Source organism: Strix uralensis, chromosome 1 (assembly GCF_047716275.1).
Source record: "Strix uralensis isolate ZFMK-TIS-50842 chromosome 1, bStrUra1, whole genome shotgun sequence".
Classification (NCBI taxonomy): domain Eukaryota; kingdom Metazoa; phylum Chordata; class Aves; order Strigiformes; family Strigidae; genus Strix; species Strix uralensis.
In genome coordinates, this window is record NC_133972.1 from 160,009,728 (window position 1) to 160,029,037 (window position 19,310).

The following is a 19,310-nucleotide window of genomic DNA, read 5'->3' on the forward strand; positions in this document are numbered from 1 at the left end:
TCTGTGTCTACATGTGTCTATAGTATTAGACATCCCACTTATTTCTAGAGTACTACCATGGCTTTTTACTGCTTATGTTTGCTAATATGTACTGCAATTGCTGCTCCTTTTCACACTTGTGTAATGGAAAAGAACACAAATTTCACATTGATAGCTTTCACAGGACAACAGGAGCCAGATCAGACTACATTTCCCTCCTTACGCTCCCTCAGCTGCCTCTTTGTAACCATCTGCTTTCGCCTGCCCTATACGAGGACTGCATTCGCTCCCTGCAGCAGAAACCACCACTTTGCTGTGCATTTGTGCAGCCCCCGGCACACCACAGGGTCACAGACTGCACTGCTTCCCAGGGGCCAACGCTTTGCCGTCCTTCACATGCATTCACTGTGCGCATCCTGCCACTGGAAGTGGTTTTGTCATTGATTTTTAGGTGAAAGTCCAACTGTAAAAAGCCTGACAAACAGAAATTTCTCTTCCTATTATCACCTGATGGACTGAAGTTGTAGATAGAGCCTGCTTGTACAGATGAATTCCATAAAGGATCCCTTCAAATAGTTTGGAAGGTCAATCAATAGTAGTCTTTGTGAGTAAACTTCATCTGTTCTACTTATACCCATCTAAAGAGCTAAGTATTAGTCTGAGCTAATTATTTTGACTTCCTATGGGGAGAAAGAAGAGAAGCAATTGGAAAATAATCCCACCTTGTGATGGGGGGTGAAGGAGAAGGAAATTAATAATGCTCCTTTGCAGATGCCCTTCTTTTCCCCTCACCATCATGGGCAGAGCACAACAAACTCAGACAAGATCTCCCACTTACGTGCAGCTGCTGTCGGGGCAGATGATATTTCAGAATTGCCAGGCACACAGTCAGGGCAAACAGGATGAACAGGAGAAGCCTTTTATGCTGAATGTAGAAACCTCACTGCAAAAATGTGGGCCTTCATATTACACTATTTATAACAAGAACGGATGATATAGCAATGGAGAAAAACATGGTAGAGAGCAAGAATACATTCGGATTCTGGATCAGGCATTTGTCCTCCTATGATACACTGGCTTACAGGACCCCACCAGAGAGATGTTTCTTGTTTTCCTGGCTCATGACAGTGTAAATTCTGAACCAAGTAGCTATATTCTGCACTACAGGTAGGGTCACTCCAGCACTTCATTCACACCAGTAAAACCCCAGAGTGATAAACAAAACATCAGCCTCAGCTGCTTGAAATGTACAGGGTCACCCAGCACTCATGCTTAACCGCTCCGGATAGGTTTGTTCACTGCATGGTTCTGAAACTTCAGACTTCAGCCAGAGGTCACAATCATGAGTGATAGGCTGAGAGAGGAAGAGATACATACACATCAAATGTTTCAGCCCCCAATCTAGACACCTGAAAGCAAGACAACATGCATACTTCTAAATGAAAAACATGAAAGAAAAAGTCTATTGAAAATTAAGATAGAAGTGAGCACACTAATTATTGTGTATTTCTAATAATCACAGAATGAGACATTAGAAAGGCAGGTTGCCCTAAAGTGTAATTATTTCAGCTAATATTAACATTTACCAAATAATTTTAAATCCACTTCAGACATACTGTACACTCAGATTCTGTACCTATTTTTGGTAGTCATAAAAAAGGTCTAATATAATAAGTGGTGTTTTGTCACTACTGCAGTCAAAGAGTGGGGAGAGGAAAAAAAAAAGAAAAAATTTAAAAAAAAAATCACACATCATATTTATTGGTTTTTATTGTGGTGATCTGATGTGGACATTGGTAATCTGCTAATTATTTCTCCACAAAAATCAACTAAGAAAAGCAAACTTTCTGGCAGTAAAGTAACATTTCACCATCCAGGGTCTGCACGTCCACCAAGATATGAGTAGAGGTCTGCAATTCAAACACCTTCCCACCCTGCCACACAATTTTAAAGCAAAACCTGGAGGAGTGGAACAGCCCAGCTGGCGTTATTCTGAACCTTCATTTCAACAGGCGAAACTTTGGTAACTTCAGCCATCCAATCTGGGTTCACATATCCTGTGGCCACCACAAGTTTCACAAGAAGGGGACAGTTAGAAGACAAAGCAAAATGGTAACACCTCATTGCCCCAGTTCAGTAGCCACTGGTGTTTCTCAACCAGTGGCAAAAAAAAAAAAAAAGGGGGGGGAGGTCAGGTGGAAAGGGGCAAGCACGAATAAAATGGGCTTGGCATACCAAGCAGCTATGCTGACGGGACATACACATTCATTATACTCATCACCAGGACCACTGCTTAGCAAATACCATCTTTCTCATCTAACACATTTTCATTTTCTAAGCTTGACAAAAAGGATAAACACTGTGAAGCAGAAGCCACTGATGAAAAAACCTGAAGACTTCATCTAGAAAATTACTTTTTCTATTCTCTCTTTAGCGAACAGTACCAGGACATTTTTTTTTTTTTTTTTAAAAAAACTGACAAAACACTTTTATATTTCTGAGAAGAACTCTAGAACATCCTTATTACTCAGAAGCCTTATATTTCTAAGAAGAATTTATAACACCCTCACTCTCTTGTCCTTGGACATTTCATCACGCACTTGACACACACACCAAATACTTCCCAAGGAGAGCACAACTCCCCAGGAATCCAGAGGAGCTGCTTCCACCCCAGTCAGCCCTGAACTGGGCCCAGTAAGCAGAGATAAATTCTCATCCTCTTGTTATGGAGTTCAGTCAGCCCTTCAGTGTTGTTTGATGTCATTTTGAGAAAAAGTTGTTTGTTTTGGTGTTTTTTTTTTTTAAGAAAGCAAAAGCAACCAAAAGAATGAATTACCTACACCGCAAGAAGTATAGTCTACTGGTGTCTATATATCATTTATCAACAGAATTCAAGGTAAAAAAGCTTCTCATTTCTTTCACCAGTTTCTTTTCATAGTTTTCATAAATATTTTGTTAATTCGTCTCTGAGATAAAAAACTGCCATTGCTAACACATGATAAAAAGTCTAACTTTAGCAGTTGCCTTTAAAAAGCCTTTATTATTTGCTACTGCTGCTACCACATAATGAGACAAAGTGTGTCACCAGATATGCACACCTTATTTAGGAATCAAAACTCCCTGAATAAATAATAATCTTCTAATAAGTGACAGACCAGATTTGGGTCTCATGCTCACAATGAACAGGGCTTTATGAGTACAACATGTGGGAAGCCTTGATAAAAGTTAATACTTCTGCAGGAGATGATTTTTCTGAATCTTGTTAGGAAAGTCACCTTCTGTTAAAAGCTTCTACTCAGAGAAGTACAGGACTTCAAAAGTATAGTAAAACTTTTAATTTTTTTTAACAGAACTCTACTTTGTAACTCCAAATGTCCTGACTCATTGTGTTTATCTAGAGATAACTATGATATTAAAACCAAACAGACCAGACATGAGAGCCAGAAGTAGAATTTTAATGAAAAAATAAGAATTCCAGAAAACACACCCAACAGAGTTAGATATAGAAGTGATAAAGAAATAATATATATTTTAAAAATGTAAATTAAAAGCCATCCTTGCTTTCTCCAGTGAAGTCTTCTGCTCTGTAAAAGTGTCCACCCAACTGCCTGAATATTTTTTAAATACAATGAATACTGAAAAATAAACTACTGACCAAGAAAGTGTGTATATTGATATACATACGCACTTTAAAATAAATATGTAAACCAAAAAAGCTAAGTATTTTTACATTTCATATAGTTTCCTTAATTTGTATTATATCCTGTACATTACCAGAGTCTCACTGGATTATGCACATCAGTTTAAATATGAATAATCTTGGCCTTTTCTGGACTTGCTCACATTCATAACAAGGTGGTTCCTTAGGGAACCAGCTGAGGGAGACTAAGATCATCTGTTCTGTTTTCCGTTAAAACTCTACCTCAGTCTATAAAAATTAGATTCCTTACTCATCAGGAACTTCTAAATGAGTGATCCTTCACTCATGCTACACTTTCTGCTGTCTACATGCCAAATATAGGAACAAACACTTGTACCCCCCTATTTACATTATAATAGCTGCATAAAAAGGAACTTTAAATCTATCTGTAGCCCATGAGTTACTACTGTTCTGCAAGTTCATAGCTGAGAACAGAAAAAGAAGGACACACTTCATTAGAAAAGAGATTTTGTTTGTTTCTTTGGACAGCAAAACCTTAAAGCATCCAGGGTTTAAAGTGCTGGAATTGGTCCCAATGAAGACAAATTAGAAAGCTGAAAGCAGAGAAGATGGTCTAATAAGGCATCTAAAATTGCATTCAATACGTTGCATTGCTTTGTGAAATACAAGTCTCACTACTGTGGATATGAGGTATGTGTTAATATCATTTGAGTACACAGGGTTGCAAAGAAACCTTTTTAAAAACAACTGAGCAATGAGAAAATATAAAACAAATGGCTCTCCCCACAATATTTTATTTACAATACTTTCCTCTATTCCCACTCATCTTTCCACTGTACAGATATGATTGCATGGATTAAGTTTCATAATGACAGCTTAATTCAAGTCTTAAAGCCACACAAGTTACAAACCCAACTCTATATTCATATTTTAGAGGATAAAGCAACACAATTTTTAAATTTAAGGCAGAGCAAGACAGAAAAGACAGACCACCTCAGGCTGTAACATATGAATCCAGATGAAAAACATCTGCAAGTTAATATACCACATAAAAAACAAAGTTGCTAACACGCAGCAATACATTCAGAAAAACAGTCCACTTCATTAGCTTGATACTATTATGCCAAGCTTATTCCATCAAGCAAATGTTTAGTTTTGTTTGGTGGTTGGTTTGTTTTTATATCTGAAGCATGCCCAACTTTCTAAATAAAGCTACTGCAATCAAATGTATGAAATCAATAGTTATTTTACTACTTTGAGAACACTACACTTCCCCTCTTCCCCAGCTATCGCCAGCAGGGACAGCCTTGGAAACAGTTCTCTATTCATCAATCCAGTAAGGACTGCTCAAACACTAGAAACAGGCTCCATTACATTAAAACACCGATATATTTCATCCTGATTTTCCACTAGGATGAGTCTTTTGCAAGCAAAGACAAGCTTGATCTGCCCATGTTCCATGTCAACTACACGAGCCCATTCTCCATTGGAAGCCCCATTGCACCATTTAGCTTCTTCACTTCCAACCTTGTAAGATCCCCTATAAGCTTAACACACCTCCTCAGCTTTCCATACAGGGCAGATTTTCAACTGGTGATGTTGAAACATGGGCAGGGTTAGCTTGCCTTTGGCTGCAAAATCTGGGTAAATGCATTATTAACTAAACTTTGTCTCAAAGCCTATCCAAATTTGGTGGTCTTGTTACCAAATTGATGACTCAAAGCAATAAACACAAACCTGTTCTCCAAGGGTTCAAAGAGAAATCAGCAACGTGCTTGATAATTGGCCACAAAAAAAACTGCAAGTAGCAGTGATTTTGATCAATGCAAACTTGTACTGGATCTAGATCAATGACTTAAGACAGAATTAAATGAGTTTAAATTGTACTCATTTTAAACTAGATATTTTAGATAAAAATCAGAATGGAGAACTCATACCGAGCCTTCATTGTCAAGGCTACTGCTCAAAAAATTTAATACTATTTTAGAATAAAAGTGAAATACATTACAACTGTACCCATATTATTTGTTAGATTTATTGTACTGATAACAGTAGGAAATACTCTTACTTGTTCAGTCATTTAATTAACTGATACTGTCTTTTTTGGACCTTTTTTTAGAAAAAAAAAAAAAGGACACATTTTATTTGCTCTATTAATTCCCAAAGTGTCAGATTCAGGAAAAACTCAATTTCCCACTCTGCTGAAATCACCTCCAAAACCCTCGTTCTAGACCTTTAAAGATCAAGAAGACGGATAAGGCTTTCAAAGATCTCTCCTTTTTTTTTTTTAGCATTCTCTTATTTTTCATTCTAGTTCTAGTTAAAAATATATCTGACAAATTATTGTCCTGTACCCAAAGCATCTGAAGCACACACATTCACCTGCACTTGGTAGTCAGGTCTGCTTATGAATGAGAACAGACACTTCATTTGTCTTTAGGAATTCACTTCTGAAGTATGTTTATTCACTGACATACCAGACATGGAAGAAGTGACCTGGTATTCTACCTAAAATTAGTTAACAGTTTAATAAAAACTCCGTCACCCATATAAAAATCCATATATTCATATATCCATAGAACCTTTTTCTTCCTTTACCTGCCCCAAGAAAAAATAAACAACCAAACAAAAAACACTCAAGAAAAACATACTTATTCCCATCCTGGTTGTTATCCAAGTCATTTAGGAAAAAAGTCTCCACAGTGCTTGAGAAAGAGATTGCATTATTTTAATTACCTTCATCTAGAGAAAAATAAAATAGTGCAATGTCCAAGATGTTGAGTCACCATCCCTGGAGGTATTTAGAAAACCTGTAGATGTGGCGCTTAGGGACATGTCTTAGTGGTGGACTTGGCAGTGTTAAATTTAAGGTTGGACTTGATGATCTTATAGTTTTTTTTCCAACCTAAATGATTCTATGTTTGTGGGCTAAAACTCCATGGCAATACCTTGCTTCTGTAACACCCACTTCCTCAGGCTGTTATTTTTGCACCTTTGTATGTCTTTAACAGGATGATAAGTGCTTTTTAAGCAGTAGCCAACACTTCAAGAAGCCTGGATTCTTTAAGACTCACCAAAATAAATAAGAATCCAGTCCTACCTACCTTAGATATTTCTGGCTCCACTTGTCTCTTGGGTGTCTCTTTTGACTCAGGCCCTTTTGGAGTAGTAGCGTTCTTAACAGAGGGCGATTCAACTCCTTCACCTTCAAGTTGCAGATTAATACCTTCCGTGGGGACAGGGTGATCAATACCATTTGGATTCAGATTGCAATGGATAGCTGGGAAAAAATATGAGAAAGAAAACACTGCTTAGGAAAGAAGAAACCAATGTTACAAACATTTATCACAAAGTATTAGGAAGTGCCACATGGTAACCAGAGCTATGTCAGATCACGGCGAAAGATCTGTCTGTACCTTGACGTGGGTTCAGGGTAAGATATTTGAGAAAGAAAAAGGGGCAATCCAGCACTGTGTAAGGCTATTTAGTGCAGGCTACTGTGTTGAACTGTGCTCTACTGGATTCACTAGTGTCCAACACCCTCAACTTACAGCTTTTACTAGGATAGGACAATATATCGCCATGTATTAATCATTCAGCCATACCTTTTTTCCTAAGCAAGTAAGTTAAAGTTTTTCTATTACATTTTCAATTACTACAACATTCTAGGTCCTAAACAATGTGGGGTAAGCAAGCTGTGCACAGCAAGTTGGTCTCTGCACAGAGTAATGATTTACCCAGCTGATTATCTCTCCTTCAGCACTTTGTACCACTGCAAATTACCACCTACACCACCCTAACAAGCAAGAGGGATGCACTCTCTAGGAGCATATAATGAGGTGTGAACTAATGGCAGCAGAATAAGGAAAGCAGCCAGAGGAAAAAGTAAAACAAATGCAAACCATACCACAGAAATGCACATTTAGAACTATGGCAGTCATTTAGTCGCTTTCTGTCCAAAATCTCACAGTTCCAGCACTCACATAGAGAACAGGCTTAACAGCCTTCTTGGCACATGTAGAAATCTTAAAATGTGTGGATCCTGAGGCAACTTCCTCTTCATGTTCCTGGGTAACTGCGCTACTTTTAGTGCTACTCATAATTAATGGTCCCAACTTGCCCTGTACGCAAAAGAACTTTGCTCAGATACCACGGTGCAATGTTTGACAGACCTGAATAGAAACCCAAAACACAATGTAATGTAAAGCCAAAATAAAAGCTGCCCTTTTACTCTTGCTTGGCTTAGAAGCAGAGGGTGGGGAGCAGGGGAAGGACTCAGAACTGCCAGTTTCTACCAGCTACAGATCAGCCCTTGAAATCCTCTCACATGAAACAGGCTCCAGCTGCTGGAGAAGGCAAAGGGTCCTTCGACTACAGCACCTTTTTGAAATCCATTCACCTTAAATCCTAGAGTCTTAATTCAAAACTTGAGCCTAAATTACAGCAATTCCTTGGTGCAGAATTAAAGCAGAGGCCAAAAAGTTGGCCTTCTCTCCTTGGAATTTTTAAAAACATCCAAATATTTGTGAAAGATAAGTGATCTGTCCAAGCACTACAATACCTATATCTGCAAGCTACGGATGGAAACATCTCCTATTTTCAAGTCAAAGGACATTATGAATATAATTCGTTAACAATACTGAGTGATGGAAAGCAGTAAAGAATTGCAACATGTTTTATTACAAGTTGCAGCCATTTTGTATAGAAGAATAGAAAAATATGTCACTGGCCCACAGAAAACTAGTAAATGAAACTAAGAACGGGAAGGGAACTAAATCAATGTGAGTAGCTGTAGGGGATTAGTCCTGGACTTCTTTTACAAATATGTAAAAAAGACAGAGATCCCTCTCCAAATAGACAATTCTTTAGCAGACAGCATAAGAAGAGGAGGAAGCATCACTCCATTACGTCATGTCCAGAGCTGAGCCCTGCAGAGCCTCCTTCTGGAGAAGGAATCAGAAGAGGTAAACGATGCAGAGCTTCTGGAGGTGAGCCAGGGTTTCTACTGGCCACCCCAAGGACCACCCCATGAGAAGGATTTCCAGCTAAAAATCTTTTCTTTCTCAAAAGGGATCCTCCATCTGCTTCGGCCTTGCATAGAGAGCTGTGGTTTTGCTTTAAAAGCACTGAAAACCCTCTGAGAAGTTTTTTGGGAACTCCTGGGTTTCCCCTTCATGCAATTTCTCAAAAAACAAGAACAGTCTTTATTTTAATAGGTAAAAAAGCACATAAGGGAAAGGGGTCTGCAGCAGTCTGTGTGACACCTGTTCTCATGTGTCATCTTTCTGCCTCATTTTAGCAGGGCAGGCCTCTGCAATTTCTTCCTGATACCTAGAGAGCTGCTACAGAGCCTCCTTTCCCAAACCAGCTCTAAGGAGCTTTTCCCTAAATCTAGCTGCAGCTCTTCTTGCAAGTCTCTTTCTTCCTTGGTTCAGACCAATTCTGTAGGTTGGCTGAAGGCAGTGCAAACCCAAATCCCCTCATTCTGGCATTGCCTCTCACTGGTGAGGAGCGAAAAATAGATGACTGTCTTCAAGGTACTCCTTTCCTCCTACTGGTTTTCCCAGCCACACCACTAATTCAACCCAAATGTAAATACTTAAATCCTAATAACATTAGCAGAGGCATTTCCTAACTTTTGACTCCTTTATTTCTAGGTGTACCCCATACCAACCTCTTCCTGGATTTTGCTTTTGTCACAGCTATAAGACTACAATGGAACTGAACTTGAACACAGCTGCTGCTTGATTCTTCCCTTGCAGGACCTCTTTCTGTGTCAGAGAAAATGAAAAATCCTTGTTACTTCTGCAGTGAAGCTAACATGCTCTGACTGTATGGCCATTATGGGGAGGTATCCAAAACCTGTCAAGCTGTTATGACAAAGGGAGTCTTTGGGTCTTTTAAGCTCCCATGAAAGGTTTCAGAGAGATATGATTTTGTGGTTTATATCTACATCAGTGCGTCTTAAGGCAAAAAAAAATAATCTTTTTCTCTCCTAGATCGTACCCACCTATCATTATCTGCCTTCTCTAGATTGTATTTACCTACCTGAAAGAAACAAGCAATTACTAATGACTACTTTGCTTAACCCCCAGACCACAGAAGAGATGGATGTGATCCACCAAGACAGATTTCTTCACAGCCCAATGAGGACGGAAACTGTTGTGTTAGTAGCCAAACTAATTCCCTCCTTCACAAGAAGTGAGAGATATCCTAACCAACCTGTAAAAGTACTCTCAGAACACCCTGCTCCAGCAAGGGCTGGAAATTAGCAGTGAAAGACACTCAGTATGGAATGTGGTCCATAAAAATCCCTCCAACTGTCTTCTGCAAGGATCTTGTCTAGCTGAATAGGAAGGCTCCTGCATATACCTTTGAACCACTAACACACCTTACCACCATCCAGAAACAGGCAGAAACCCCCTTCCAGTGTTTGCTACAGAGAAATCACAAAGCACAGTGGAACTTAACACTGCCTGGAAGAATACTGCCAGCAGCAAGCTTCCTGTGGATTGCAACTCCACCCTCCCAGTGCCCCCAAACAATACAGATTAGGGAGGAAGGTGGTAGGAGGTGGACAAGGAAAGCCTTCTGGATTACAGTATTGATTTGCCATGCATTACAGGGAGGAAGTGATCCAGATTTCTGATAACACAGTAGCATAAGCATCACCTGGATGGCTTAAAAAAGAAATAAATCACATGACAATATGCTGCTTGACTCTTAGCCCATCGTTCTTTCAAGAGTAATGAATGTTAGTGCTGTTTCAGCAATGCTTTATATTGGGCTCCTTCGGGACACAAAAGAGAAAAAATTGAAGAGGCTGCTAGCAATTACATACTTGCCCATTACCTTTTTACTGAAAAAGAGGTGACTGGTTAAAAGAAACACAGGCTGCCTCAGGAAAGACTTTTCCAAAGTTGCTGATATTGGGGCAGAGGGAAGACAACTTTTTTTATTTCCTAAGGGTAGAAGGAGAAGGGAAGAGTTCATCTCTGTCCTTCACCCCCATCACAGTCTTGGCTTACCATACACCTGGATTGAATCTGCTTCTTAAGGAAGACACAACTAGAACAAGAGCCTCAGCATGGGGAGAATTATGTAGGGCAGGAGGAAAAAAAGCAGAGGTGAGGATAAGTATCTCAGTCACTTCGCAAAGCTAATCCCTCTTTGTCATGGGCCATCTTCAGGTAGCCAGCTTTACTGTTTTCCTCTAGTGTGGCATCCAACTTCAAGATTTGTTAAAAGCAGGGAAAGAAGTCAATGTTTGGTCAATAATAACATATTCTCTTCTTATATGTTCTGGTTTGAGTCAGTGGCAGGGGTTTTCCTGGTAACAGGGGAGAGGGCTACAGCGGTGGCCCCCTGCGAGAAACTTCTCGAAGCTCCCCCAGCTCCAAGTGGGACCCACCTTTGCACAAAGGCTGGACCAATTAGCTGTACCTCTGCGATAATGTATTTAAGAAGAGGAACCTGGGAGAAATTGTGGGAGTTTGTAAGGAGAAGTTGTGAGGAGAACATCTGTGCGAACACTGTGGTCAGTGGAAGAAAAGAGAAGGGGAGGAGGTGTGCCAGAGCAGAGACTCCCCTGTATCCTGTGGTGTGACGGCAGGGCCGCCCCTCCCTGCCACCCATGGGGGTCACTGGTGGAGCAGATACCGATTTGCAGCCTGTGGGGGCCCCACACCAGGTGACTGCACCCGAACAAGGCTGAGACTCTGTAGGAAGAAGCCCCCGCTGTTGTAGTTCATGCCGAGACGACTGCAACACATGGGGGTGACCCACACACCCACGGGAGGGACTCATGTTGGAGTTGGTTTGTGGAGGACTGTCTCCTGTGAGAGGGGGACCAGGCTGGAACAGAGCAGAAATGCCAGAAGTTCCCCACCGGCCCAAAGTGGAAGAAGTGGCAGGATTGACCGCACCCCCTATTCCCTGCCCCCTGCACCACTGCGGGGGGGAGGTAGAGAAATCTGGAGCAAAGCTGAGCCTGGGAAGAAGGGAGGGATGGGGGAAGGTGTTTTCAAGATGTGGTAATGCTTCTCACGGTCCTACTCTGTTAAGTGTTGTTGTTGTTAGTGTCTGTATTAAATTTTATGTTCTTTTTTTTCTTCCCCTAACGAGTCTGTTGTTTGCCTGTGCCTTAAAGGATGACGTCAGCCTCCCTGTCCTTATCTCAATTTTCTGGGCCCTTTGCTTTCCTCCTTCCCAGCGCTGGGGAGGAAGGAGGGAGTGAGCAGCATCTTTGCTTATTTTCCCCTTCTCAATGCTGGGGGGGTGAAGGGGGGAGTGAGTGGCTGCGTGGTGCTCAGTTGCCCTCCAAACTCAAACCATGACAGTAAATCAGCACCTTGTATAATTTTATCTAGATAAAGTCAGCTCTAAACTCAGGATTGACTATGCAAAACTAAAGGGCTGGAGGACTGACAGCACCCAGGGTTAATGTCCTGTAGAACTGAGTCTAAGCAGCTCTTACAGAAGAATCACAAATCACCAACTTTACCACAACCCAACTGATCTGACCCTCTTAGCTGACTCTCTTTAAACCATTTTCAGGCCTTAATGGCATTCATCTGGAAAAGATCCTACCAACAAAGTAGCTTCTTGCTAAACTACTTGTCTAGACTCTTACTTGTCATTACTCTGGTATTAGCTAACACTAGCTCACCCCACCCTCTGCACTCAGACCATTTTCCCACGCCACTGCTTTGACAATACCACTACTGTCTCAGCACCTCTTCACTCTACCAAATTCAATCCACCTCATCATTCCCAGACTTTAAAAGTCTATCAAGACACCAAACCCTACCTCCAAATCAGCTGATAGTATCAGCCTAATACCACTAGATTTCAGCAGTATCATTAGATTTTGAAACAGAACCTCTTCCAATCTCAATATTTGTATATCATCCATATGTCTCTAATACAACTCTTCATCCAGTTTCAGAGCACTTACATTCTCTTTTCCCTGCTGAAAACCCCACCTAACAGTTGATTAATGCCCTGTCTCTCTTCATGTTCCCCAACAATTGTCACTTAACTTGGATTGAGAGCTTTCTGTGGCAGGAACTTGTTTTCTTTTGGGAAGGGAGAGTGGATGTTCTCTACAGCTCCAACTGCTCAGCAACAAGCACATGATGAATGGTACTGGCAGACACAATAACATAGATCCACAGACCACATTTACAAAACAAACTATTATTTAAAACAAAGGTACTTAAGTGCTCTTGTAGTCCCAGCTCAATGGCAGAGCTGAATCTATAGGAAAATATCCACTTTTCCAGAACTTTAAATAAAAGACTGCTGAGATCTGCCAAGTTATGACAGTCAAAAACTGTGAGAAAATAGTACACGGAGCACCTGAAATGGAAAAATGACCATGTCTGTCCTAAAAAACTAGGGAAGGAACAAATTAATGTAATAGTGTATTTTTTCCACATGCTAGAACACAAACCCAAGTCCTTTCCATGTATACAAAGCAAGAGAATTTGTTGCCTTGCAGAGGCTGATACATGTCGGCCAAGCTCTGTGCCCATGTGGATCCCTTACGGCATGCGTATGCCATTCAAAAGGAGAGCTCGCAGGGCAACATAAATGCTCTGCCACCTCCCTCCCGTACATGTCTGCCTCCCAGATGGCAAGCAGCCAAGAGACAGCTTGTCTGAACAAGAAAGTCACCAAGAGCCATAGTAAGTTACCAGCACCTGGGGGTAAGCGTTGCCTTTTACTAGAGGGTACTCTGTGAATCCTGTCTTTAGAAAAGCCCGAAGGCACTCTTCAAAACACAGCCTTGATATATCCAAAATTTTGCATGGGCAGATAGTAAGTCTTTGTGTCTCCACCTGTAGGCAAGGCTTAGAAGATCAAGTTTATGATCAATTGCTACTTTGTGCACTCTACTGCCTACTGTGTCAAACTTTTCATAACTCCTTGTTTCAGTGAGAATACTGCTGGCTGCTTAAGATTTTAAGTAGATCAATTAAGGCTACATTAAAGCATATTTGGCAAGTACTTGAGTTACATGCAATAACAATAGTTCTATTCTAAAAAGTGATCGAGTAAAAATAGCATCTTCTTACTCATGCACCCTGTTCTGTGTGCATCACAGTCATATGCTAGCTTTTGCTATTCAGAGACAAAAAAGCAGGCATGGGAGACACCCATCCAACCTCTAACAATCCTTAGAAAACTTTTGTGTGTCAACTACTGGCAAACATGGAAGCTCCATTTTATCTATTCATGCCACAGACTTAGCTGCACAATGTTAAGAGGTAAATCCATACAATCCACCTGATCCCCACCATAAAATGTCACATTGCTGAAAGAGACAGGCAGAAGTTAGTCTCTACAGCTGGAACATTAACAAACTCAGGCTGGACACAGCAGAGACCTTATAAAGAGGATCCAAATATCTTTTCAGTCATCTCAAGTCTTCATGAAGGTCATGAAGATTTAACAGGTATTTCCAGGAAAGGAGATCCTACAAAACCTTTGGACAGCAGCTCTTACTGGAGCTGTTTCTTCCATCTCTTCCCAGTTCTTTGTCAAAAGCAAATCAAATCTCCAAACACATCAAATTTTGCAGTCAGCATTTTCAGTCAGACTTCTATACACTTCCAGATGCTACATTTCAATATCAAGTAGTCAAACAACATCCCTGGGGCTTTTTGCTTGCCATCATTCACAACTCGCTTTAACTGGGTTGATCAGAGGAGACATTCACATTGAGAACACTGAGATCTTGTTCCAGATGAGATGGCTGCTCACACTGACCAAATGAGCAAGAAGGATCTGCACTGCAAAGCCCTTCCTATCTTTCCAGAAGCTAGTACTTCATTAGTAACTCTGAATATCCCTAGAAAACATGGGATTATTTTAAAGATTATGTCTGACCTGAACAGTTATTACCACTTCCACAATACTAAAAAACAAGATTAAAAACACCTAATAAAGATGACCTCAATTTGTACCATAAAATCTAGGATTATTTTGACTACTTAATCTGGCAGAGTTTTTCCACAGTAATCAGTTTCTACAACTCCTGGATGGTCCATCTGCGTCACCAATCAGTTCCTAGTTTTGAGAAACTGTCTGGCTTTTGCCTATAGGAATTATTTCTCCATACAGTCCTACCTCCAGCTAATGTAAATCAGCACAGCTCCCCCAACCTATCACTTTGGACCAGCTGAAACTGCAGTCAAAGTTTCACATGAATACAACCTGCTGCTTATGTTGTCACCTAGTAAATACACTGGCAACCTGCTGAGGAAGTAGCTTCAAGATTTTGACCACTCTGTTTCTCAAGTCTGCCTATCTAATGGCCACCAAATCAGCACCATTCACACAAAGCAAAGAAGCCTACCAAATCAGTCAGGACCTTTTCTACTTCAGTACAGACAACATGAATTTATCAGAAACCTCTAAGCCTGAAGTCCCAAAATACTTAGCTGGAGTAATACTGGTATCTAGCTATCTGCTTCTGTTGGTCAGAAGCAAAAATCAGCATTAAATGATTACAAACATGCTGTGCCAAAAGCCAGGCTAGCACTGAGCTGTGGGGTACTTTGTAAACTGCTGCCACTGATGAGCTGTACCTGTAGGTTTGAGTTCAAAGCTCAGACAGACATATTCAGCAAGGCTTGGCAGACAACAGCCGCACACTGCTGTACCTTCAGGTCCCTCCAGAGTGGCTTGTCTTTCTAGCCTCTCTATCATGACTATTGATATCATCTACTGGATTAATCAATTTAACAAACAATAAACAGCTTACAACATACAAATTTTACAATCAAGAATTTGTTCAAGCAGTGGGACATGCCGTCCAGCTGGGAGGTATCTTGAAGGGCAAGAGAAAAAGAGAGCTCTGCAGCAAGGAAGTGGACACTGAACCAGGTCAAGATGGGCAGGGAGGGCAGAGCAAAGGGGAGACAGCTGTAGGAAGAGCATGGAGGTAGAAGGGGATAAAGTGTTCAGAGGAAGGGTGTTGATTTTAGTTTGTAACTATAGGTTATGGGGCTTTTGGCTTTTTTTACCCCTTTAAATTTACCATCAGCAAGAAAAAAATTAAAGTAACTGCACTCCTGATGCAACTATCCCTGAACATCTCTAGCTGGGCAACGGGGTAGTCATCCCATGGTATCAAGCCAATTACTACTACAAGCCATTTGGCTCTCTCCAGAAACAATGAAAAAGTGCCCAAAAATAAAGACAAACACAGAAAGAAAAAAAAAAAAGTGAGACAATCTACTACACTTCACATACATTGCTTACACGCACCTCAGCTGTAAGAGGTAGCTGATGGTAGAGACTCTTGTACAGCATCAGAACTCTATCAAGAAACCAGAATGAGCAGTTTAGCAGTTTCATCTGGCATCAAACTAAACTCATAATCTGGTTGAAGGCCATGCAAATATTGAGCGTACAGAGAGGAGAAGGACTCCTCGTCTTGTCTATAGACCAGAAACACTAAGCCCAGAATAAAAATCCCTCTTCTTGTATGGGTTAAGTTTGCCTTTTAAGACTCTCATCCCACCAGGATACATATGTACTTAACTTTACTCAGCTAAGAAATTTACCTGTGCATTCTTGACAATTTTCCTACTGAAAACTACTTATTTTATGTATGGCAATATCCGTTTGCCATCTCTTACCTCACAGACTTTAGTAAAGGCTGTAAACATAAAAGACAGTTTCTGTTACACCTGCTCTTCAGGAGACAGACTGCATATATATGCTTGATAGACCTAGAAGTCTCAGGAATGCAAGTTCTGCCTTTGCAACAGCAATGGGATTTCATGATAAAAAGCAAGTACAATGACTGGACAGACAAATTATTTCTGAAGCATTTTCTCATACCATTTTAATAAACATACAGTTGATACAAGCAGGTCTTGAATTCACATCAGCAACAGAAAGGCTCATTGAAAAATGGATCAATTCAGTGAATAAGGAGGGCAAGTCTACCACAAATTCTGTACAGGTATAGAGAAGGAGGAGAATACTGGCAAAGAAGAGGACTAATGAGCTATGCAATTAGCTCAGAGCAAAATGGATCTTAGGGAACAAAGTAATAAAGGTCAGTAAGTAACATGCATCACATGTATACAGGAACATAAATTGAGCAATGGATTACAGCACAAAATAGTTGGTAATGTATGTCACAAACTAATTTCATCCTCTGTTAATAAGAAGGCTTGTGCGAGCATCTACAAAGCTTCTGAAAAGTGAAGGAACTCTGGATTTCAAGTTTGTGAGATGCACAGACTTGCAATCAACAAGGGTGCTACAGGAGTTAAGAAGTATGAAAAAAAAAAAAATCAGTAGATAGATAGAGAGGAAGAGACCTAAAATAACGCGCTCTCTGAAGCAAAAGTATCCACCATACATTGCAATTGTCAGATACCAACTGACTTAGGCAAACCCCAGACTAGGTACCACTGTAGCCCTCTGAGGATTTCACAGTGAATATGGAGAGGAAGAAGATAAAAAAAAGATAAAGAACACACCTCGGTAAGTAACAAGTCTTCATTAGTTCCACTATCCCCGGAAGAAACTTGTCTTGGAATCACTGTTTAGGAGATTAGCTAGTCATGCTCCACTGCAAATTATATTTCTAAGAATGCCTCACCTCAAGTCCTAATAGCACTACTACAATTCTATAAACAGACAGCAGTACATCAGAAATCTTTTCTAAACACTAGTGAGCCTATCCAGCATACAAAGAATGGCTCAGACACACACAGGTTAAGTCTTTATTACAGCATCAGAAGTGTGCTGTCCGGACACACACCACAGATCTCTGCCTTCGCCCTACTCATGAAAGCCGGTGTCTGCTGAACACGTGGCACAGAAATGGCTGCAATTCAGCTGTGGATCTGGGCTTTATTTCTTGTCCCATGAATGATGCAGAAAGTCATCAACATGCAAAGGAAAATATATTTATTCATTCTCACTAGCATAACTAGTTTGCAATCTGGCAGTTGACTTCATTTTCAGTCCTGGCTTTCTCTCAACTGCCTAAAAGTTATCTCCTTTACCATTGTTCAAGGCTACCCCTTCCCTTGCACATTTAACTGAAGAGCCTGGAAATGCCTTCTTTCCTTCCCCCAGTAAAATTCTTCACCTCCTACTGCTTACTCATACCACTGTATCCTACTCACTCCAGTACCCCAGCTGATTTGTGTAGCGACAAACCGTTAGCTGAGAGCATGCAATTATTTTGCTAGAGGAAAATCCAGGAGAAAGCTTCTATTTACACACATTACAATTCTTCTTTCTTTATGTTTCTGAAACAGCAGTATTAAAAGTCTCATTCTTGCTTTTACTAGGTTATTTGCAGAGAAGCAAATCAACTCAACTAAAATCCCCTCTGGGGGGAAAAAAAAAAGAAAAAGCCACAAAAACAGGGCAGAGGAGAGCAAACGAGTGGGGGAATGGAGAGAAGTAATAATCTGAATGTTCAGCTGAAGAGCATGAGCTAGTGACGTTCCGCATCATACAGGGACACATAGCACTGCACTAAAGACAGGTTACAATTAACACCAAATGTCTTCCTCACACCCTGTTCCTGTTCAGTCACATACTCCCTGCAAGCATATCAGATCCTGTAATTGAATGCAGAATTCACTTCAGCCCAAGTCCAGTCCCCCTGCCCACCTGTTTGGTTCATCCAGGAGCAGCACATATTAGGGTGAATTCTTGCTGTTCTGAGTAATGAACCTGGCTCTTTAATGCCAAGTTTTGCTCATGCTGCACAGCGAACATGCAACTACTGACAGCAACTCCCTCTTCATTCTCTTTGTCATCCTTCTGCCACAGGACGCTTCTGGAGAAAGAGGACCCTATGCAAAGGTGAGGGGGAACATACAACCTACCCAAGACAGAAACCACCTAGGGTGAGATCTGTAGATCTAATCTGCTTCAGGCTCTCCTGGAGGTCTCTCTCAGACCATATTTCACCTCATTTATGCAGCTCAGTACAGCAGTTTCTAACCCTACCTAGGAACTGGTATTTTCCAGGATGGCATTTCTACAGCTGCAGCCTAATGCGGGGCCCCTCCTTTCCCCTCAATTCCATAGACCTGACATAGCAGACAGTTCCTCTTACAGAACAGTATCAGTTCCTATATATTGGGAAAAAGAGAGCTACATATATTATACATCATGACCCTGTCTGTTAACGTTTTTATAGCTCATTGCCCAATTCCCCATGTCCTCTTTGTGTTTCTGGGTTGTTCTGGCCAAATTCTGCTCTCAATTACTTGATGCAAATAAAGTTCTTGTGGTGAGTGGAACTGTTCTGGATGCACGCAAGATGAGCTAGACTTTGTCATAAAAGTGATCAGGCTAGGTCAGACTAGAAGTCTAGCCCTTTACACCACAGCTTAAGGAAATGGTGTGAGAGCAAGGCGTACATAAATTGATCCTTTCTTGGCAGGTTAGGAGTGACCCAAGGTTGAAAGCTGCACCTGGGGAACTGTGTGTTATATGAAAAACTATTTTGTTTTTTTATGTTAAGCACAAAACCCTACAGTTTCATGGTTCTGCCTTGTGACCTAGTTCCTTTTTCACCTTCTCCAAATCATTCATCTTCATCTGGTCATCTCTTTTTCAAGCTAAAAAGATTCAGAATCTTTATAACCTGCCCCCTGAGAAGATACCGTGTCCCTGA

General features: G+C 40.8%; 1 protein-coding gene across 2 annotated transcripts in view; it reads right to left on the bottom strand.

Annotated features, from left to right (window-relative positions):
* The window catches only part of SAMD12 (sterile alpha motif domain containing 12), a 176,813-nt gene that overhangs the window by 150,502 nt on the left and 7,001 nt on the right, over positions 1–19,310 (bottom strand). For both annotated transcript variants that reach the window (XM_074886929.1, XM_074886921.1), the window contains exon 2: positions 6,745–6,920. In XM_074886929.1, the coding sequence (XP_074743030.1) occupies positions 6,745–6,920 (176 nt within the window). The remainder of the gene's footprint in view (positions 1–6,744; positions 6,921–19,310) is intronic.